The sequence below is a fragment of the Pinus tabuliformis genome, chromosome 2_2, assembly GCF_031772625.1.
Source record: "Pinus tabuliformis cultivar Carrire ecotype Pingquan chromosome 2_2, CPIR1, whole genome shotgun sequence".
NCBI classification, from domain to species: Eukaryota; Viridiplantae; Streptophyta; class Pinopsida; order Pinales; family Pinaceae; genus Pinus; species Pinus tabuliformis.
In genome coordinates, this window is record NC_142300.1 from 32,035,711 (window position 1) to 32,059,758 (window position 24,048).

At 38.6% G+C, this 24,048-nt stretch overlaps 1 protein-coding gene across 1 annotated transcript in view; it reads right to left on the reverse strand.

Moving 5' to 3' along the window:
- LOC149191372 (ribonuclease H2 subunit C-like protein) overlaps positions 1 to 18,118 on the reverse strand; it is a 112,180-nt gene extending 94,062 nt beyond the window's left edge. The window contains exons 1-2 of the mRNA XM_089406224.1: positions 17,640 to 18,118; positions 17,340 to 17,432 (exon numbers count right to left, since the gene is read on the reverse strand). Coding sequence (XP_089262350.1) covers positions 17,340 to 17,432; positions 17,640 to 17,985 — 439 coding nt within the window. The 5' untranslated portion in view covers positions 17,986 to 18,118. The remainder of the gene's footprint in view (positions 1 to 17,339; positions 17,433 to 17,639) is intronic.
- Between the last annotated feature and the right edge of the window lie 5,930 nt (positions 18,119 to 24,048).

Genomic DNA, 24,048 nt, shown 5'->3' on the forward strand with positions numbered 1-24,048 from the left:
TAGGTTGGAACTTGTATGAAGAAAAGAGTTGTACATTGATGTAAGTTGTGGATTGTACTCAAAGTGATCAATTTACAGAAATACAGAGAAAGTTTGTTCTAAGATTCCCATGTCAAGCAATTGGTGATGTGTTCTTTCATGTAAGATTGTTTCTTTTCCTCAGTTTCCATATGTTTTTCCCTCCTTATTGTTGCAAGAAGATTAAGGGCCGAATTTGCTTAAGTGTACTCTGCTTTGGCTTGTTAACAATATCAATGTTTTCTTCTGATATTAAGTATAGAATTCATCTGTGTATGCTCTATATTTAATTGAACTTAAATCATATTCATCCTATTCACACCACAAGAACTCTATAAGATCCAGGAGTTTGCCTACCCTGCCCTGTTACAGTTCCTCTGTCATTTTTGTAATTGATTACTCAAAATTTTATGACTCCATGCCCAATGGACTCTTCCAGCATCTTTCAACCAAACTTTTGAAAAACCCAACTCGAACTTAAATAACTAGCCTAAGATCTTAAAAACAGAAATCTAAATTAGACAGAGAGATCCCTCTCTGAAGCTGGAAGGGCTAGATCCCAACTTTAAAAGTGGTTTTGTTGTTACCTCTGCGTTTCTCTCTTCAGCGTAAGGAAATTACAGAGTGATAACAGACTGTAAGGGAAGCAAATGAGCCAGGTAAACAATTTCAATTTTCAAATTCTTATTTTGTTCAATTGTTTATAATTTGAAAGTTGGATATAATTTGTTGAGTTAACTCATTACACAACTATGTTTTTTGCAACACAATGGTGGGAGGCACTTGATAGCCATTGTCCTGAATTGTAGAAGTTTGCAATCTGTATTTTGAGTCAAACTTGTAGTGCTTCTGGGTGTGAGCGCAATTGGTCTATCTTTGAGAGGATTCACACAAAGAAGAGAAATCATTTACAACAAAAACGGTTAAATGATCTAGTCTACGTCCAATACAACCTTCGGCTACCAATTGTTGAACAAAAGCATGATACAAATCCCATTGTGTTGGAAGATATTAACCCATCCTCAGATATTGGTGGAGAGTCAACCAACAGAATTTGATCCTGATGAGGACATTGGTGTTGATATTGATTTAGAGAACAATGCATTACAGACTTCAGTTAAATGCAAATCCACAAGTACCAGCCCCAAGTCCTCCAACTACAAGCACTTCCTTCTACGCAGGCACATAGCTCGACTATCTCAACGTGCTGTTGCTGCTAGTGCTACTACTTCTACAGTTGCAGTTGAATATCTTGATGAAGAGGAGAAGCCATGTGTTTCCCTATCTGACTCCGATTCAAAGTCTAAGCCAAATGATGTTGGTTTTTCTAGCAGTAGTGACTAGTGATGTTTTGTTGTAGAGGCCATTTAGAGCCTCCTTGTTTATGTGTTTTTGTTCTGATCCTTATATATTACATGTATTACATAGTGCACTGCGTGCCATTTTGATATAATAGATATATTCATGAGCATACTTTGATCATATGTTGTCTTCTCTCTATATTCTAATGCTTTGAGTTTGGAAACATGAATGAAAAAAATTTAAAATATGTTTTTTCATAAAAAAATAAATAAATAATATATATATATATATATATATATAATGTATTTTTTGCAAACATCGAGTCACTAAAATCAACTAGGCTGAATCGATACCAAGTCGGCATCGACCCTCAGTGAATTCCGAATCTAAGTTTGAATTTTAAAACTATGGTTGATATAATGGACTGTGACAACCCCAATTGCTTACAATCATTTTGCAATGTAAATATTTTCATAAAAGAATTATGGGTAGAGTTATGGGACAGAAATTCCAGAGATTGAGAATGGATTTTGCTTAGGTTATGCAATTTACTTACTAATTGGACAAATCTCACTAGTGTGACACCTATTAAAGGCTAGTTGTTGAGCTGTAATGGTATGAGACTTCTCAAATTTATGAGGTTGGAGCAAGAGTACACAGCTTATGCTCGCTTGGAAGAAGGGACAAGCAAAAGAGGACAAATTCAAGGCAGTGTAGGTTACTGGCAGAGAGACGTCAACATTGCAAGGAGAAGACGAATCTCATGGAGAAGAGAGAACAAGCACACGTGGAGGTGAACTAACGCGCTTAGAGAATTGCGCTAGAAAAGAATCAGAGTGGATAGTTTTGAAAGGGGGAAGGATACAAAAAGAACGGGGGTGAACAAGGGCTTGCCGAGAACCACCATGGACAAGAGATTATACAAAGCAGGACACACAGCCATTAGAGGGGAGTGCCTGCATCTATTGTTGTGATGCTAAAAGAACCAGTGTGGCCAAGAACACACAAAGCACACGCACAAGCTAGCAAAACAAAGTTTGTTCTCCATTGATTACCACTCTAAAACTAGAGGCATTCAAAAACAAAGGACACAACAGCAAAAGAGAGAACACAGAAAAACATAAAGCAATTGGGAATTGCTCAGGATCTGGGCATTACTGTAGCACGGGACCGGCAAGACACAGCAGAGCGTGGTCTAGACTAGAGATAATGCTTGTGCACCTGCTACCATAGAATGAACTTATTAGCAACACAATGTAATAGTGTAAGCACATATGGTCAATCCCTAGGCTCTCAAAGGAGTTGTTTACGTTTCGGGTTGAGAATCTGGAGTACAGGAGCAACTTCTCTATGTGAGGGGAAACTTCAGGATACCCTGGGGGATGGAGGGTGGAGATGGGCTTTCTCTAGAGTCCCTTGACAACATGGGGTAGAGGTTTAGCCCTTGAAGTCTTGGGAGAAGATTTGGAGTCTTCTTTGCTTGTTCCATTTGGTTTTATAGTGGATTCTCGAGTCCCCTTAGCGAGTGGAATCATTGTCAATATACTCAGGGTGGGGGAAATCTCTAGATTCCCCGGAGCTCACTAGTTGTTGAACAGTTAGAAGGTAGAGGTGATATTCCTCTCAATTCCCTGAAGACTTGTTGGTTGTTGTTTGGTTGGTGGGTGGAGGAAAGAGGTCCTCTGAAGTCCCTGTTTCAACTAGTAGTTGACATACAATCCCTCGAGCAAGCTATCTCAGTCTCTGGAATTCGGCTTAGGGGTGACAATTGCAAGCTTGGTTGCAGTTGTTTCCCAAGTCTAGTATTAAATCCAGATAGGTATTAAAATGTGGTTCTTGCTATTGAGGTTCTTATTGAACTGTTATATTAATGTTGTATTGGTTGCATGATTGGCTTATGGTTTCATGTAATGGAAAGGAAATGATATTTGATGTATGTTATTGTATATTTTGAGTTGCATTGGTGGTTCCAAGCAGAGAACTTGAGCATGAATGTCCATCTTAATTATTGTTGTAAGAAGAACAATGTTCTCCTTGTGTTGAAATATTTCAAGTTCTAAAACGTGCCCTAGTACTGTGGTTTGCAGTAGTGTTTCCATACTTTAATTTAAATTAAAATGCCTAAATCTAATTTACATTGCATGAGGGATGGTTTGTTTCCCTAAGTCCACAAGCTTCATGTTCTGATGAATAGTTATGATTTTATACGTCGAGTTTTCATGCTTTTCATGCACTGATTTCAAACATAAATGTGGCCATGTGAGCGCAGGGAGGACTTGATAGAGAACTATGTGTTTTGGGTACTTCAATCCCTATGTGACTGTACAAGAATAATGCAATTCTCTTTATGTTGTAAGTGTAGGGAATATAGTGATTTATTGCCCTAAGGCTAAATGAACCTTTATATAAGCTAGAGAGACTGATGGAGTTGGTGATTTACTGGTGTTGTTGATAACACCATGAGCATGTTGTGTGCATGACTGTCAATGGCACTATTATGTGCTTAAATTTCTATTGAGGAGACTGGTTGAGTCTCCTGAGCCTGGAAAGGAGCATAACACGCTCCCTCAACCCCTTAGTGGTGAGATTCCATATAATGGACCTCTGTCAAAAACCACTGGATTCAAGAGTTGTTGAGTCGCTATAACCCAAGCTCCAAGTAGAACCATCGTAGTTAAGCCATGGTTGAAGTCTTTCAAGAAAGATGCATAGTGTCAAGCAGGAGGGAGCCTTACCTCCCATCTCCAACCTTTAACTTTATCATGGTCGTAGCGTGGAATTCATTAGGTTGTGTACTTGTAGGCTTCAAGGCCAGATCGCTAGTCCATAAGACCGCAAGGCATAACCAGACGCAAAGCCAACACATTGAACGACCAGGATTGAATTTGGGCGACCGACGGCTAGGCAAGACCCAGGCATTTTAGCCGGGTAGTGCACTGGGAGTTTCAACCAAGTAGCACACCAGGAGTCTGAGCCGAGTAGTGCACCAGGAGTTTCAACCAAGAAGCAACCCGAAAGTTTGAGCCAAGTAGTGCATCAGGAGTTTTAGCCAAGTGGAGCTCTAAGAGTTCAATCGAGTAATGCACAGGGAGTTTCAACCAACTAGCATACTGGGAGTTTCAGTCGGGTAGAGCACACTGGGAGTTTCAATCGGGTAATGCACCAAATGTTTTAGTCGGGTGGTGCTTTGGGAGTTTCGGCCGAGTAGTGCATCGATAGTTTCAACCGGATAGCACATCGGGAGTTTCGACTGGGGAACGAAGCCAGAAGTTCTAGTCAAGGCAAGCACTAGGAGTTTTAGCGAAGGGATGGAGCTGAGAGTTTTAGCCAAGGTAAGCATCGGGAGTTTTGGCTAGGAGAGCTGAGACTAGGAGTCGGAAAAGCTTCGTCAATGAATAAATTCGTCAAATTATGTGAACACATCAGCCCGCAAGGTTGACACCAAAGCAAACCGTGGAGGCGCAAGGTCTTAAGGGTCAAGGTAACATGCTCGGTTAACGAAGATGTTGTCAGTGGTTGACAGTTCGTCAATTAATTTATATGTGTGTGTGTGTAATGACGCATGGTCGGAGGGTATAGGCTGAGTGAGTTGATATAAACATAAGAGGGGTTGCAAGGACCAATTCTATGAACGAGTCGAAAACCCTTATACCATCGCCAAGCGACACTAGCAACACAAGCTGACTAGGCGACCATGAGGAAGCCACGTGTGGGCCACGGACAGCCATGTGGCAAGGGAAATGATGATGTGGCACTTAGCCTTAAATGGCCATAACTTTTGATCCAAAGGTCGGATCAGGACAAAATTTAGATCTCCGAAATCATCTCAATGAGATGAACGTACTAGGGAAATCAAGTAAGTGAGTACTTCACCAAGGTTAAGGTGAGGTGTTTACATGGACTAAATGGACATACCAATGTATATGTCCTATTTAGGGATGTGAGCGTGAAACCATCCCACCAGATATTTTCTCTTACTTTCTCACACACTCTCTAAATTACCAAGATCCAGATTTGGATACGGATATGGATATGGATCCATTAGTTTTTTGAAAAGCCAATATCCATATACAATAGAGAAATGGCAAGTACAAACAATATAAATATAACAGGTCATTCCTCCTCTATCTAAAACTATCCTCACCTGTATGGATTCATTATTTAATATAAATATATTTTTATAATTTTTAAAAATAAAATTTACATAATATATAAGTAATATTTATAATTAATAATTCCACATATGGAGTGAGAGGGGATAGTAAAAGAGAGGATTGACAGGTTGACCATCCCACGCAACAATTATGGGAGGGGACATACCAACCCCCCCATGTTTAATTAAGATTCCAACTCCTTAGTAATTTTTCCATGCTCGTTTATTTTTCGATTACGCCACATTCAATTTACTCCTGCTATAGCCATGGGCTTGGGAGTAAGAGTGATCAAATCTCGCATGCGGTCATGATGTCACTGTGTTCAATGGTTATATGGGCCTTAGCTCTCTGATTTCACTGCAATTTGCATGGTCAACCTTCTCTTCACGTACATCGGGTTTCTCCAAAGGCTTTGTTGTTTTTCCTTATTGTTTCATTTCTTATCTTTGCTCTAATCAACTTGTCAACAACCACTTTCACTTTTCAACCTCCTCCGACTTGCCTTCATTCCTTCATGTACCAACCTCTCAGTTGCATATCAATTGGGAGCCCACTTTCGCTTCTACATTCTATCCCTGCTCTTCTTCTGGTGTTTTTGCCACCTTTGTTGTAGCTTATCCTATCTGAGTCTTGTCCCTCGTTTGAGGTGGCAAGGATGCCCCACTAGCAATCGCATTATAAGCATGAGGTTGTGTATTACGAGGTCAAATGAAGCACGCAGGCGCTTGCCATCATACAAAATCATCCGCCAAATATTTACATGAACAAACCCTACAATCAAGCCAAGCTAAACAATGCATAACGAAATATAGTTGGTGAACGAGGATGTTTGTAACTTTGTTGGATACTAATATTGTTACAAAGGTGGTTGCATGGATACCCAACAAGGGCCATAACATGGGTAGACAAAATCAATACATGTATGTACTAGACTTATATTGGCATATGAAGACCCTATTGGGAAGAGTGCTACTAGATACAAATGAGGTTAAGGAGGAGATTGTGGTAATGCTTGATGAGCTCCAACTCTACATGAAGAACTTGGATTGCCGCATGCAAAGGCTTCAAGATCATGTAGGCCTCCCACCAAACTTGGGAAGCCCTTAGTGACATGGCAATGAGCCAATTGAGGTAGAGCCCTCCAACTCATCCTAACCTCCACAAGTTGCTACTATCTTTCTAGTGCATTTTCCTAGTTTTTGTTTATAAATATGTTTTAGCTACTTGGTTGGATAGTATAGGTCTTTGGATGAAAAGTTATGCATATTTTGGTTTCCATTTTGGCCATCAAACTCAAATAGTTAAGAATTTATGATTCTACCACTAGTTTAGTTTCCCTAGTGGCAAACCAAGGCAGACCAAGACTATGAAATATGTATTACTCAAAATGTTGAGTAGAATATTAACTTAAAAAAATATATATTTATAATCAATAATATATAACTTAATTAATAATATATAGTTATATTACAGTCAATTGAGTTTAGCTTGGGTGGAATAGTTGTTATCCTCCCCACCCAGGTTCAAGTCTCGTAAGTTGACATGTTGACACTTTGGAATAGAGTAACTTTGTTGTGCTCTTAAGTGAGTCTATACTGAGGGCTGGCCTAGTACCAGCAACCTCTCTCTTGCCTTCGGGCTGAGAGGGAGGTTGACTTGGCCGTACCTAATGCCCAAAATTTCCCTTAGAAATAAATACAATTATATTATATAATAATGTATAACTTAATTAAGTTATATACTATATAAGGTATATATTAATAACATAACTTGTATTAATAATTCAAAACTTACATTAATTGATAACATATAGTTATATTTAATAATATATATTTTTGAATGTGTAATAGCAACAGTGTACTAACCAAGTCAATTTTATCCATGAGTCAAACGAGAGAGTGATCACTGAGAGAGAGGATTCTCTTTTTCCAGCATTTGCCTTATGTTTTTTCAATTTGGTTGCCAATGCAATCAGTTGTTTTGCTCAACAAACTAAAGGAAGCAGGGTAGATCCTAGCCCCATATGGATGGTGCTTGGAAGAACTTTCTGGATCGACTGGGGATGTGCTAAAGGAAGTATTCACAACGACAACAAAATAACCTCTCCCCATCTTACATGATCAAATGTATATGGTCGAATGTTTACAGGTATTTAGTGATTACGTAAAGGAGGGCACCAAAATATCTTAAGAATTTGTTTGAGCATCACTCCATGGGGAAGGCCTGAGAGTTTGACCCATGCCAGGAACTTCATGATAAATTATGCTTTGAATTTTCTTCTTTTCCCTACAAGACAAGACCTACAAGCCTTTATTTCATTGCAAATAATACTTATAATTAATAATGCTCCCCCAACAAAAGCAAACCTTAAGCATTTTTATAGATGAATCTTGTGCAAATCCCAATGGATCTGAATCCAAATTTGTATCCTATCCAAGGATCCATGGATCTAGCCCCCAAGCCTAACAAGTTTGTTAACCCGGTTTACTTTATTCTAGAGCACATGCCCCCAAGCTAGAGTTAGGTGTCACCCCTCATGTTGCATGGGGTTTCACCTTCACAACAAATAGGGTTTGCAGCATGGTGCCTATGGATTTTGATGGATTGGGAGTATGCACCTTCATATTATTTAGTTGGATTGGTGTTTGGTGGAAACTCATTTTTTTCTCCTTGATGGATGATCATGTTTAATAATTCAATTACAGATACTCTTCATACCACATGCCTTTTGCTTCATGAATCACATTCTTGGTATATGCATCTTAGTTGCCTACTACTTCATATGCTTTATCTTTGTATAATGTTGTTTCTTGGAGCATCCTAGTCATTATGGATGGCGATGTCATATTATCAGTTCATCACTAGGAAGGAGTCTTCCACATGGTCCCTTTTTGTTATGATCGCCACATGACTAGTTTTACATGACATGATGATACTTGAACCCAACGAATGTGCACCATAGCACTTTAGGGTTCCATCCCACATGTGTGTTGCATCTTGGTAGGTTGGCATCATCTCCTTGGAGAGTACTTAGCTTATTCATTTTACCCTTCAAAATGGCTCCATTTACTTGATTTAGGGTGGCTTGAGCTTCAAGGTGTGAACATATTTACTATATTGGGGATACTTTACACAAACCACTTTATGATGATGTGAACGCAACTTATTGATGGAGTGCTATGTCTTCTTTAGCTTGATTTCACACTTGAATGAGTTTATGGTGAGGTGGACTATACTTCCTAATGTTGTACTCCTCTATTGTGCACACATGTTGACACATCTTCACAGTGTTTACATTATTTTATTGTTGGAAATCGAACTAACCCCTTACTTAGAGGAGTTAGTTGGGAATAATAGTGGTTTTCACCCCTACTTTACTTCTCAACCCATGGTATTGCACTACTTTGTGATTTGTCAAAGGTTGGCACACTTCCCAAGGGCACACCTCTATGGGGTTGGTTGACATCATTATGAATTGAAATATGTGGGATTAATTTATTAGTTGTTGATTTTTCATTCATTGTATGCATTTGGAGGTCGTTGTGTCTTTGAAGTCGCACTTCCGAAATATTTAGGAATGCATTCTAGCCTTATGGAGCATTTATTGCACACCAATGCACCCATTTGATAAAGAGTTTCACTTTGGAGGTCGTATATGCCATTTTTATATGTTAGTTGCACATTTATTTAGAACATACCACTTGGAGAGCAATATTTTATTATTTTGATGGGGTTTTATGTGATCAATTATTAACACATGCTACCTTGGATGCTACTTCCTATTTAGAGATGGTTGACCAACTCATTGTGGAGCACATCCATAAGAGTATTTTATTGTCTTCTTGGAGAATGCACATATAGAGGCACACACTTACTATTTCTTAGAGCTTGTTGCTTGGTCAACAAGCTATTCAAAGGATGCTTCCCATCTTCTTGTGCTATTTTTGGAAGTTGTTCCTTAACCACTCATTATTTTATTAATGTCTAACTTGTCACCTGAGTTGGTTATGTGAAAGGTAAGGGTGTATCTAGCATATTTATTCATTCTTCTTGGAGAACAAAGTGGATCTCAACAACTCATTACCACTTTTAATAAGGAAGTTGTTGAAGAGGCTCGAAATGTACTATTTTATTGCATTCCTACAAAACTATTGGATCTAGAAAAAAACTACTTGATTATTGTATGAGAAAGGGTGGTCACTCTATTTAATGATTGGCTCTCTCCATTTGTAAGTTGAGGTTGGATCTATGGCAGAACTCCTCTCTAGAGCTTCATTAAATATCATCTAATCAAAACAATGGAATTTTAGGGGTTTCTTATGTATGGTTATCCATATTTTTATCTTATGTTGATTGATGTTGTTGGAATATCATTTCAATTATGCTACGAGTAAGGATTTCCAACACGTGGTAATCAGGTATCTCAAATAAGAGCTTTGGATGAGGTGAATTACGAACAAGTTTCTCAATGTTTTTGGTTCCTAGTTGATGCTGCCATTTTAATGAAGGGTTGCATATTGAATTCCAACTAGTAGTGGGATTGCATCTTATTGATTGGCATCTACATATAAGGTCACCTTTGGAAAGGGTGTTTTCATCCAATTTTCAACCATATAAATCTGCCACCACTAGTGATTTTCTACATGTTAGTAACAGCGATAATCAATCCCATCTACCACCCACTTTCAACCCACTTTATTGCTCAATGGCTCCATTTTCCCAAATTGGATAGACACTAGTCTTGGACCTCCATCACCATACTTTTACTATGCTACAACTTATATTTTGCTAAGCTATAACTTCATGTCACCTTGAGCCTCCCTATCATAGTCTTAGCAATCCTCATCGAGGAATAGCCCCTTGTGTCAAAGGAGAGTTGACCTAAAGTGTGAAGAAGGTGGTGTGGTGACATTGGCACACCTCTAGAGTTACTCTTTGAATAGCACTAATCTCAAACTTTGTTCTCAAGTGGGAGTTGGCTCGGTAACAAGGTACTCAACACAGATGCCAACACACCAAAGTAATGAAAATGCCTCAAAGAACCAACAACGCCTTAGTCTCAAGAAGCCTACAAAAGCAACATCCCCTAAAGAGCGAGAGCCATGAATAGATACATCTCCCTCCATAAGTTTTGAATCTTGTGAAGGAAGAAAACCGTGTGGACATTTTTAGATGAAGTTGCTTAATACAAATTTGAAAATTTCACCTCAACCTTGAGGTTCCATGGATCTATTTCTTGTGCACCAAAAACATTAGGGTTGAATGTAAAATATAAATTATAACAATATACCAACACATAACAAATCTGAAAATAATTTATAAACAGCAGATTGTTACAGCTACCAATCCATCCTCTCTACTTCTACATATTAGTCAAAACACTCAACAAAATCTATTACTTGTCCATGATAAATCAGCATACCAAACAGCCCTAGAAAATACTCATCCACCATAAGAATATAAGCTGAAAATCTGATCTACAAGTACACAAAGTTTTGACAGCAAAGTACACTTCATATAAACATAAGAAAGAAGTTACAAATACATACCAACAGCTCATCACAAGCCAATACAAGATATTCCTTTAATCTTATCACAATCTAGGACTCTCCAATGCCTCCATATACTAGCTAGGGCATCCACCATCAATAACAAACTCAAAATAACATTACAAAGGCCTAGTAAAGCATCCCACCAAGTTATTTAGCCACACCAAAGACAAAGTTTGGACAGAAAAGTACACTTCATATAAACATAAGAAAGAAGTTACAAATACATACCAACAGCTCATCACAAGCCAATACAAGATATTCCTTTAATCTTATCACAATCTAGGACTCTCCAATGCCTCCATATACTAGCTAGGGCATCCACCATCAATAATAAACTCAAAATAACATTACAAAGGCCTAGTAAAGCATCCCACCAAGTTATTTAGCCACACCAAAGGCACCATAACAAGCAAGCATTACCACCACCAAGTCCACCCTTGATCTTTCACTAAACTTGCCTCACACAAGCTCTCCAAGCAAAGAGCTCCAAGTCTCCTCTAGGGTTTCTTTACCACCATACATAGTTACTTCCCACATAAGGATACAAACCATAGCACTTCAAGTCTCCTCTAGGTTTTGCCTCCCACAAAACCCCAACACCCACCTCCCATGCATAAAGACAACTTAGATAAGTACAAAGACAAGTCCATCTTCAAGATACAAGTGATATAATGAACTCTCACATTCTTACCACATGATTACTACTGCTAAAGACTCTCTCCTCCTTTTCTATAAAACGTATGAGGGACGCCAACAATAATAAAGTGGACAAGGTCCACAAGCAACCTAATCTAATCCTCAAGTTAAGGTCTCCAAGTAAAGTGCTCTCTCTCCGAGGTGTACACATGTCAAGACAAGCCTCCTCAACTACTACACTTTCTAAGCATGGGCTCCAAGTGTCAAACACTCCTCATCACAAGGCTCCTATCTCTCCAAGATAAGCATACAATGATTAAACGCTCCTCAACATATCTGCCTTGAAGCCACCTACAACTCTAAGCAATACACCCTCAACCCAAGTGTCCTTAATTCAAGTGCCCATCCTCCTAAGGCATGCCAAGTGATCCCATATCTCCTATAGCTTAGAGCCCCCCTCCTAGAGCCCAATGCTCCTCCAAAGTAGATCCAACACTCATGAAAGCAACCACTCTCCTCAACACACATGCCATGTAGAAGATCTTAATGCCACATGAGATAACCACCTCATCAAGGAGTGTGCACATCTAACACCATGTCCAAGGTCAAGTAACCACCTATAGGAAGCTCATCAAATGTCATCAACCAAAAAGGTCTAAGATACAAGAAAGGGTTTAGAAATTCACCATGCACCACATATCAAATGAAGGCACCCCTAGTATGATGTAAACACTTCTGGAGCAACCCAAAAGCAAACAAAAAATCTAATGATATTCTTCAAACACAAAGGATGCACCCCAAACTTTGCCTAGATGATGACCAAAAAACGCTCGTATGCAACAAATCATACGATGTAATAGGAAAGTTTGAAGTTTTGAACTCTTTCAATCCTAGCCCAGTGAAACAACAACAAGCTTAACCCCCAAATCTCGAAACCATGAAGAACAATAGGTTTGACTATTTTGTCCAAGGGATGCATCTTAGTGGAGATGTCTTGGAAGTGCAGCTAAAAATATACTCTCAAGCAAGAAAATAAAATGCATCCCTTGCTAAGCCAAGGCTAAAAAGCATGCCCCAAACTAAACCAAGATCCCAAGAACTACATGCCCAAATATGTGTAAATCATGATGATCTCAATCTTACTCCCCCAAAAGCAAAAGTGGTAATCTAACAAAGAGCTCTTGGACACATTGAAGATCATGAAATTAGTTTTACTAAAGTTAACTAAAAATTGCTTAAGATCACATAATGTGGACAAGGCATAAATTTGCCTCTAAAATCCCCTAAGGGATGAAGCTAAGAGGATCACATCGTTAACAAAAAGGACCAAAGAAATCAAGACATCATGTAGAAGACAATTGCACCCTCCCTAAGAAAAGACTCCACTTCATATGTAGATCCAAAGAGGGTTGGAGAGAGAGGGTAACCTTGTTTAACATTTGTGGAGCATCAAATGAAGTCTAAGAGATTGTGGACGATGAAAATAAAACCAATGACAAACTCATAGAGTCTCATGATGGCATCCAAGGGACTCTTAGAGATGCCAATGTCTCATGAACTATATAATAGTGTCTCTCTTGAGATAGAGTTGAAAGCCTTCCAAAAGTCAATAAAACAATAGACTATTTTTGAAGAGCAATATCAGAGCTTCCTCAATAATAATCTAAAGAGCAAACATAAGGTCAATAGCCTAGTACTCTCAACTGAAACCTTCTCATCCCTTAGCTCTAGACTACCTTCTCTCAAGATGATAAAAAAGAAACATGTTAAATATTGTAGCATAAAGCTTAACAAAAGTGTGTCCAATCATGATGGTTTTTTAATTATTAGGGTTGAATGTATTCCCCTATTTGAATGATATGGCGAAACTGTGAAGGAGAAAAACCTAAACAAGCAATTGGCAACATTATTAAATGGTTCAATAATGTGAAAATCTAGAGAGAGAATACCATGTTTCCAAAACTCTATGTTAAATTTCCATGAAACTCTACAACTACATAGATGTTTGATGAATAACTAAAACTAGTTTACTCTCACCAAGATACAGAGTTCTTAACAATTCATATGCAACGGATTAAAAACACAGAGATAAAAAACATATCACATAAACTGACACACTTTTCTTAGGAAACCCAACAGGGAAAACTTGCTTGCTTGATGTAGCTATTTTATTGATTGTCCTTGGAGCAATTGAATGTATTACAAAGCAATCTCTCTCTCTTGAGAAAGTGTTCTACTTCTCACATAAATCTCAGCTAATACAATTGATCTTAGCCTCTGTTGATCAATACTTGATCTCACTTCCTGCACACAATTGATCCTTTGTTGCCTCCTTGACTTGCTCTGCAAACCCTGCTCTCTTCTCCTTGATCGTGCACACTTGTGACTTCCTACTCCTTAGGACACAAGCTCTGCGCACAATCAATCTCCTAGTTCTTAATGCACTTGTGCTCCTATTCTTTAAGACACAATTCCTGCGCTCCACAATCGAGGCTCTTCTCACAAACTCATGAATTGTGTTGTCACAAAAACCTTTGTGCATAGAACTTTGTATTTACTTGTGCTCTGATAGCAAGTTAACTGAGTGTCAAACTCGAGCTCTAATAGCGAGTTAACTGAGAGTGTTACTCGCTCTCCTTCCAATCATCACTGGAGTTGTTAACTCGTGCACTCTCCAATCAACACTGGAGACATAACTCGCTCTAACTGAACTTCCAATTTCCACCTCATTTTGTAGTCAAACTAAGACTCCACTTAACTAAAGCTCCAACTCTACACGTGCTAACTTGATGATTATTCCATTAAACTGGAAATAACTCATCCTCACTGAAGTCTAATTCATGAGGACAACTCGAGGTCTTCACTAGATAAGGCACAAGGCAGAAGACCCTGCTTGCTACATTTTCAACACTCTACCTAAAAGACTTCTTTGTGTGTAACTTTTTTTATGCTCATAACCCTGACTAATCTCCTAATGTCTCCTATGCAAAATTAGTAGTAGGAGGCAAGGAAGGGTATATGGATTGGACGCTACCCAAGAACATCATAAAGAGGTGGTAGGTAAGAACAAGGAATTGTGACCTATGTCAAGAGCGAAATAAATGCACCTATGAAGGAGGCTATGTGAGAAGGCTCCAAGTGACTTATTTTAAGAAGCTCACATCTCCTCATGACAACAAACTTACACTTATGGTGGAGAAGGAGCATGTAGTCTATTTGAGTGTATGGGATGGATGGGGGGAATCATGAGATAGAACAAAGGAAGATGCTTGTGCAAGGGTTTGCTCATCATACCACCAAGTGTAGGGACATGAGTTCAACATTAGATGGAGTGAGGGTAAGAGCCAAGTGCGACCAAGCTAGAGCCAAGTGCAACCTCCCAAATTATTTTGGCGAGAAGGTCATACTTGGCATCAACTGTGTCAATGGAAGAGCAAAGGATGAGGGATCAAGTCAACTATGAAAGTGAATAGTGGTGTACAGCATGTCAAATTGGGGCGAGGATGAGGCAATCAATGAGGGCGAAGGCATTGTAGCATGGTCAACAAGAGGGAAGGGAGAGACAAATAAGGATAAGATGTAAGGAAGCAAAGCCTAGTTACCACGACAGAGCACACTAGCACCACCACTTTAAGAGAAACAAGTGAAGTTGTAGGAGTCAAATACCAAGAAAGACAAATAAGGTGTCAAATTTTCCAAAGGCCCTAGATGGTTGTTGTCCTATGTTTCTCTTAATTAAATAAATCAGATTGAACTTATTTAATCACAAAAACAAATATTTCTAAACATGCAACAATCACACATATGGCTGAAAAATGAATAAATTGAAAACAACAACCCATTTACCGTCTTACATGGATGCCACAATATTTTCTCTTGCTTTCTTGAACTTCTCTACCTATGATCTTATAAGATCGACATCTAACTATATCTTGTTCAAAAGGGAGGAAAGCCATCTCTTGGCTTGAAGGGGCCAAAGCCATTCCTCATAAGCTTGGGCTTGAATAACAAGAGTCAAGGTAGCTTTGCATTCCAAGCTTTCTCAGGGCCAAGATCCTTTGAATCAAAGGCATCATGAATGAAGATTAAAACTGCCTACAAGGGATCCAAAGTTGGGGGGGGGGGGGGGGAGCCCTTGGACCTTAAGGTCCAACTCCTTGGCACATCTTAGACACTCCTCTTCGATCTTAGCCTAGGCTACCCAACTGGCAACATGGAACCATGAAATCTGTTCTATTTGTTTTTCAAAGGCTCATAACTTCAATGTTGTGCCTTCATTTCCTGCTTAAGATAATCATGCTGGTTTCACGTATATGCTACATATTTTTCAGGTTTGAAATGTCAAATTGCAACAAGGAAATATACCCTACAAGAAGGGCTCATTGAGTTTGCAAATCAGATATTATCTGTTTCAAATGATGGTTGTTAACTTCCACTTATCCTGGTCTATTCTTAGTATCTGCAACAATTGAAGCTAGGGCACAGTTCTCAAATTTCACGTTTGTCAGCCAATTTTCAAAATTTGTAGTTGTCATAAGAGATTTACTTTGCCTTGCCCAAAGCAAGACATCTTTGGGGGCTATATATTCTAGCAGACATGTCATCGAGCTGTGAGGGAAATAGATTTTGGTTGCCTTCGTTGATTCCTCCATGCTGCTCCAAGAACAAATAAACATGTAAGAAACAAAAGCTAGAGCCAATCTGAAACCTAAATGAGTCTGCATACAGGGGTTGAGCTGTGCATGTCACGTACAGTGTGCAGTCGACCTTATACAAATGCCTTATGGGACAACCTGAGAACAACGCCCTGATTCTGTAAATTCACAAGCTTCACCATGGAGTTGTTGTCGCGGACGAGGGCATTCAAGGCTCAAGCTAGGGCTTTGACATCGCAGACTGAATTAGTCACTGTCGCACCAAAATTACCATAGACCTTCCGGTTGAAGGGTGATAATACACATTTTTCCTTTTTAGAATGCACGAACAGAAACCATACAGAAAACTACTAAAAGCCTGGCAAAGAACAATACAAGGGGAGGGATCTCTACAAATTTTCAAAGCAGTAATAATGAAACATTGCCAAACAGTACATACATTTATCAATATTTCCTTTTAATACAAAATTTTCAAAGCTTATAGTAATAATGAAACATTGCCAACAGTACATACATTTCTAAGTTTATAAACTCAAAACATTCCCAAATTATACTGTACTCGTGTAAAATAGTTTCCAATCCCTACAATCTCCCACTGGTCTGGCTATGCTGTAACATTCAGTGGCATTGTCTCACAATTCTCACCAGCCCTTAACAAATAATTGAGAAGACAAGGCTACGATATTTATTTTCAGAGAGCATTTGACAGTAAAAGCTAAACCCTTTTCTCAATTTCTCAAAATTGGATTTGCTGATCATCAAAGATTCACAACACTAATACTTCCTCGAGACTATTAATTAATCTTCCGACATTAAAAAATGTCTAATCCTGCTTCAATGGCCAAATTACTTTTCTAGACCAATAATAAACTCTACATGTTTACATAAATATTTTCTTCTACTTAATATATTTTTTCATTGCCTAGTTGTAAATATGCCAACCATTTCATTCCTTCGAATCTTCATTCGTTTTGCAAAAAGAAGCGTGTTCAGTTAATTCATTCAACAAGAGGATATTATACCACAGTAGCTTTCGGGGATACGTAAAGTTGTCCCCGCCAATCTCCTTCCCCTGAAAGAAGCCTCCTTCAACTCAAGTTCGTCTACAACAACACCTGCAACCCAAACCATCATACTGATCAAATTCACCACTTAAACCAACATTACAAATGCACACCCCAAAGAGTCTTGCTGAAACTTTTTAAACATACATTGAAATACGCGGTAATGAAGATGACATTACAGAATGCATAAGCCCTATAAACCGAGTGCCTTGTTTCAATGTTAGCCAGGATGAAGAGAATATGAGAGAGCAGAGTTGCCTGTGATTTTGGGTTTGAAGTAATCAGAAACACAGCACTGGCCATTGTACTTGATGCAGCAAGGAAGCTGGTGGACCTTATCTGTTAAATCGACAGTGAACCCATCAGCAATGTGAATGGTTCCAAGCACTCCCATCGAAGAAGCAGAGCCAGCCTCCATAGGACCGTCCATTGGGCTCTTGATTGCTGCTAAATACAGTGAGGCTGAGCTAAATGGGTGTGGAACGAAAGGAAATTGAAGACTGCCAAATGCCCGGAAGCGCGGAATATGTGGAGCTGCGAGCGGGAGAATTGAATTTGAGGGTCCTTTCCGGTTCACTTGCTTTCTACGCTTCCAAGAATCCATTAATTTGCGGAAGTATCTCAATCAGAAGAATAGTTAAGGAAATATCTCGTGTAACGTTGTGACACAATCACGTTTTGAGAAATATTTTCTTTTTATTTTCCATTTCGCCGGGTTAAACGTTCCAACAGAGCGGTTGCGTAAAATAGAACCAAAACTGTATATTTGTTTAACTAATAATGCATACATTCACTTATATTCCGTTGAGGTTGGTTGAAGGTTGGTATAAAAATATCACTCGAAATTATCGTTTCCCTTACTTAAAAAAAATGTTTTTTTTTTAATGAAAAAATAATATGTGTTTGATTATTAGAGCAGGACCTAAAACTGTTTTTGTTTGATATAAAGAAAGAAGGAGACAAGCTAATGGCACAAAATTTTTAGGCATTTAGTAGTAGGGAAAACATGTTCTTTTCCAAATAGGTAATTCCAAGTGACGTGGAAAAATGAATCACTTTACATTGGCAGATAACAACAAATAATAAGGAAAGCAATCAGTAATAGATTTTCTTATCACTATTAGTTTCACAATTGAATTATAATAAATTGTCAATGAATATTTAAATAAATTGATTAGAGGTAAATATATAATTTATCAATCAATTTTTTTTTTAAATAAATATGTATTTTTCTTATTAACCATTAAAATAAAATTGTATGCAAAGAGTGTTATATGTAAACTTGAAGGTTATTTGAAGATAAGAAAGAAAGTTTTGGAGAATGATTTATACCTTTAATTATATGATATTTTGATTTTTCAATTTTGTTATTTAAATATAAAAGGTATGTTATAAAAGTGTATGAAAAATGTATTTTATTTATTTTTGGAAGAAGAAACGTGAAAAGATTTTGAATTACAAAAAAAAATCATGAATGGACATGTGTTAGCTCTTTGAATATGAAAAATGGATTTAATTTGGGGAAAGCATCCATTGTGGAATTCACCAAGTGCTACTCAATTGATTTAATCATTGACAACATTGGTGAAGAAAAACACTCCCAAAGTCAGAGAGGAATAGATGTGCTTGACTCAGTAGCATCAAATCATCAATTTCAGGAAAAAAGGATAGACAATAGCACCCTCATATCCTCCAATGTCGCAACCTCAACTTCACTATGCCCTTGACGAGGTTCTTTGAAATAAGGCACAAGGATCAGCCACATGAATGTTGAAAACCTTATCCACCAACGTGCCCAACTCCACAAAAGAGTCCTTTCGTCTAGGAAATCACTCAACTCAACCATGGCGAGAAAATTCATTATAACTAAGTTGATTATATAGTGAAAAAATGGATTGTTAGGTAGAAATGCTTCAGGAGGGATCACTAGTGATATCCAACTTCGGATCAAAAATACTCGACTAAAAAATCAACTCAATTTTCCATCAAAGTTGTGAACACATTAGGGATAACACTTAACTTCTTTTTCTATAATGCAGTCACGAGGAAGGGCGATCTTCCTCTCACCGTGATTGATTTGAAAACAAATTCCCTATACCCTGTAACCTTCTCCCATGAAATATATCATAAGATTCACTACTCTTTACCCTGATGCATTCTACCATAAACCATATCTCCCTCATTTGTGGTTATTTATTTAAGTCTGATTTCAAGAAACCCATCCCTAATGAAAATATGTTTAAGAATGTGTCCATTCAAATATATTCTTGAAGAAGTGAAGTGTAGTGTTAACATATAAATACAACCATGAATGATGAATATATGTTTAACTAAGAATGCTTACATTCAAATACATTGCAACAAAGTTTCCTATATTTTATCTCTAGCGAAATCCTACACTAACACATGTTATGTCCATGTGAACATGAGCCTTTGATTTTACAACAAAGTGGAAAGGGTTTTCCCTGCCCATTCAAGATTGTACCTCATTATGCAGTTAAGCATGGGACCTAGGTTGATGTCATGGTTGATTCATCATGCAGTTGACCTATGTGGATCTCCATTGACTCTATTTCTTAGGAAAATCGCGATGTTAGATATTATTGCTATTATTATCCAAATTTAAGGTCACAGCCAAGCTAGACACCAAATTGGTGTATGAGACCCCCTTGTTTGTGGGACAAGGGACCCACCTCTGCGCAGCGATTTGACTGCTAAGTCTACGAAGGCATACATACTCTACACCCCTCTAGTTTTGAACTTGTGATCTCTTAGGAGGAAACACGTGCTCTTAACCATTGGGCCCACTCAAGTTGTATATGTGTGTGTGTGTGACACTTATTGACATTGTCCACAATGTGTTTTTTTCCTATTAAACGTATTGAGTTAAATAAACATTGTTTATTATTACACGATATAAGTGACAAGTAGCCAATTTAGCATATTTTTAACACCCATCTAAGACCTTTTTGCACATATTTTCCCATTTTCATCTCATCCCAACACACCTTTTTCCCATGAGGATGCACCTTGGTCAAGGGACAAATGTCTTCTTAATGTGTCATTTCAATCCTCATTATTGTGCATTTGAGGAGATAATTACCTTTTTATGCTAACTAGTTTTATTCAAGAGATAGAGGTGCATAGGTACCTTTAGACGAGAGCAAAATTGTAACACCCTCCTTCCACATTTACCCAAGCAACCAGCCAGCCGGGTTAAACATGCAACGAGAGGCCACTATGATATGATTCGACCTCCTAAGACACATTAAGGAAGTGGAACTGACAAAAACACACCATACAGACATTTAACATCAACTTCAGGACCCTCAGGAACCAATCCAACACTTTAGACAGCTTACCCTTGGGTCCCACTGAGATTTTGGACAACTTAAGCCTTAGTCCTCTCATGCTATAGGCATGACAGCGTCCAGAGACCCAGAGTCACTCTTACAGGATTTCCTGCCAGTGTCCAGAGACTCATTTAACTAGTGCTATGCTAGCATCCCCATGATTTGAGTCACTTTTTCAAGTTCAGAGCCCAAGTCACTTCCCAGAATTGAACCATCTCTTCATAACAGCAAAATAACATGGAATGATAGTACTAAAGCAAATACTTGTTTAAGACCTTGATTGGACCCCTACTAGCCATGACAAGCATTTTGTCAAACATATCACGAATATGTAATCTATAGGTGTAAAGAACAGATTTGAGCATAGGGGTCTCATACTTATCTGAGATTCACCATGAAGCATTGATGCCTCAACACATTAACTGTCATTCCATCCATTAGTCCATAGATACATTGATCATTCAATTACAAGTAAAAACATGATGAGAGCCATACATAGTTGTTGTCATAAAACATATACATAACCAGCATAATAGGGACATAAATACCAATGAACTCACTGCCATATAAACCTCATATAATCCAGTATAATGCTCATAGAAATACAAGGAGAAATAACCTCTTATTGATGATGAAAAATCCAAACCTGAGATGGGACTTCCACATTCCACCCGACCATAGAATGGCTAAGCCAAATCTCTCTTCAACCATTCGCCCCCATGCCATATTCTAAGCATGAACATGGGATCTCATAGAACACATCAATCAAAACTCATTCGGGGCTTCTAGAGGCCATCCACCTCAACCTATCAAACAGTGATTCCACCTCACGCTTAGACATCACAAAACCATCATCAGATTGGTCTCCATCTTAGCCTCCCAAGACTTTTGTAGTGTTTGTTCCAACCAAGGCTTCCAGGACTAGTAACTCAACCCACAACATTTTCCAGGCTTCCAGAGCATTTGTTGAACCAGGGCTTCTAGTACTAGTAACTCAACCCACCAAGGGTTTTAAGAGCGTTTTTCCAATCAACGCTTCTAGGACTAGTAACTCAACCCAAGTTGTTATAGGGCTTCTAGAGCATTTCTCCAACCAGGGCTTCCAAGACTAGTAACTCAACCCAAGACGTTACAGGGCTTCCAAAGCGTTTGTCCAACCAAGGCTCCAGGAACTAATAACTCAACCCAAGCTAAGGAAACATGAGAACCAACCAAAACAAAACAAGGAAATAAACCCACAAACTCCATGGATATCTAGGAAATGGCAAGGCTAGGCAATCGACTGTCAATATAGGCAATCCTCCATGCCAATGATAGATCATGACCAAGGATCCACATGCATGTGTCATGCATGCCAAAACTAGTGAAGAAAACATACATGCAACTCGGTACCTGCAATAAAATCTGATGTAGTTGTTTATATTGATGTCTTCTTGTGCTTTCCTGCTCTTCCTTTGCCTTCTTGCTCCAAGAATCTAAGTATGCCACACCCTGCAAGAGTGATCTAGTCTCCAAGAGTATGAGAGAGAGAGAATAATGAGTGAGCTCCAAAACTGAACTGACAAAAGGTTGAACCAAGAGCTTGCCCACTGATCCTCAAAAGCCTTTTTATTAATGAGGCCTCTATTTTTTTTATTTTTTTTTCCATCATTTTCCTTCATTTTCCTCCTCACATGCAACCTGTGACCTTTCACATTCATTTTCTCCTAATTTCCTTTATTTTCATAAATAAATGTGCCAAAATACCTTTTTGCATTTCCAAAGCCTTAGCCATTACTTTTGTCAATTTCCTTAGCAATAATAAACTGGATCAACACCCATTAGGATGTTTCCCCCACCATTAAGTTTCGAATATGTGTCCCATCGACCGTGGCCTTATATATTTTTACATGGAATTTTCACCAAGGAAGTTACAAAAATGTAGGCATTAGAAATTCTTCCTATACTATCTGATTTATTTCTTCCTACTTGTTCAATTACTCAACAAGTTATTTACCATGTAAACACTGAAAATAAATACAAGTACAGTATCAACACATACAGATCATCAATTGAAAGTAAACAAGCACACAAGTGACACCGTTGTTTTTGGACTAATGTCCCCGAAAAAACCAAATGCGGGAAAACCGATGCAACTATTCAGAGGGCTTTATTATTATGCAGTTTCAAAATACAACCAAGGTGCCAGAAATGGCTCACCCAACAGAGAATGCCCTTGGCAGTAGTACCCTTAGTCGGAGATAGATATTCTGGCTAAAACACCGGATGAACAATCCCATAGCAACAATGCAACTTATGATGCTCTGCATCACTCTGATAGGGACTGCGTCACCCTATCCGGCTGTCCAGCTCTCAATTTGTCCCACGAAATGCTCCCAGCGTTGCCTCTAGGCCCTGTGTCAGCCTCTCTAGCCTGTCAGCCTCTCTAGCCTAACGTCAGCCTCTCTAGGCTCTGCGTCATCTTCTGGAGCCTTTGCATCAGCCTCTAGACCCTCAGTGTCTCACACGTTGGCCCTCTCTGGCTTTGTGTAACTCCTGGCTGCCTCTACGTGGCCTCTAATTGGCTTTACGTCCCTCTCCCGACTCTGCGTTGATCCTTCTGGTACTAAATTTGCCTCTCTGTTATGTATTCACTGCCCCTCAGCTGCAACTTTGACCACTCACTCGATTTCCTCAGCAAACCTTGCCTTAGAAAATCAAGTTCTTGATCTCTCTCGGTGTGTTCTCCAACTGACCCTCAAGCCTCCTCTTATACTTTTCCGGCCGAGATTAAATCTCTAATCAATGACTAAGATTAGATTTGGCTTGATCCATGACTTTTGGACCATTCTAACTCAGTTTTATATAAATATCCATTAATATTTTATTTTTCCTAAGTTTAGACTTAGGAACTCCATTAAAAATATTAATTATTTTAATATCTCCCAAACCAATTAGATTTTGCCCAAACCATTTATGGGTCTTGGAGATCTCATGTGCTTTAGTCTCTCCACCAATTTTCGTGGCTAGAGCGCATCATATGCTACCCCAAATCAACAGTTGCAACTCACTTATCAAATACAAGTGCTAGAACTCGTTATTGTTGGTTGTTGCAAATCAATGTTCCAACATAGAAGCTACAACTCTGAGTGTTGGAACCATGTAGTGTTGCAACTCCCAAGTGCTTCCATTTGTGATGTGACTCTGTACTACTACAATTCACACAACATCATTGTTGTGACCCACTTTCAAACAGTTGTTGTAATTCACTCAAGAATCATTGTTGTAACTCTCAAATAGTTGACCATTAGGGAAGGGTGTTACAACTCTAGGAT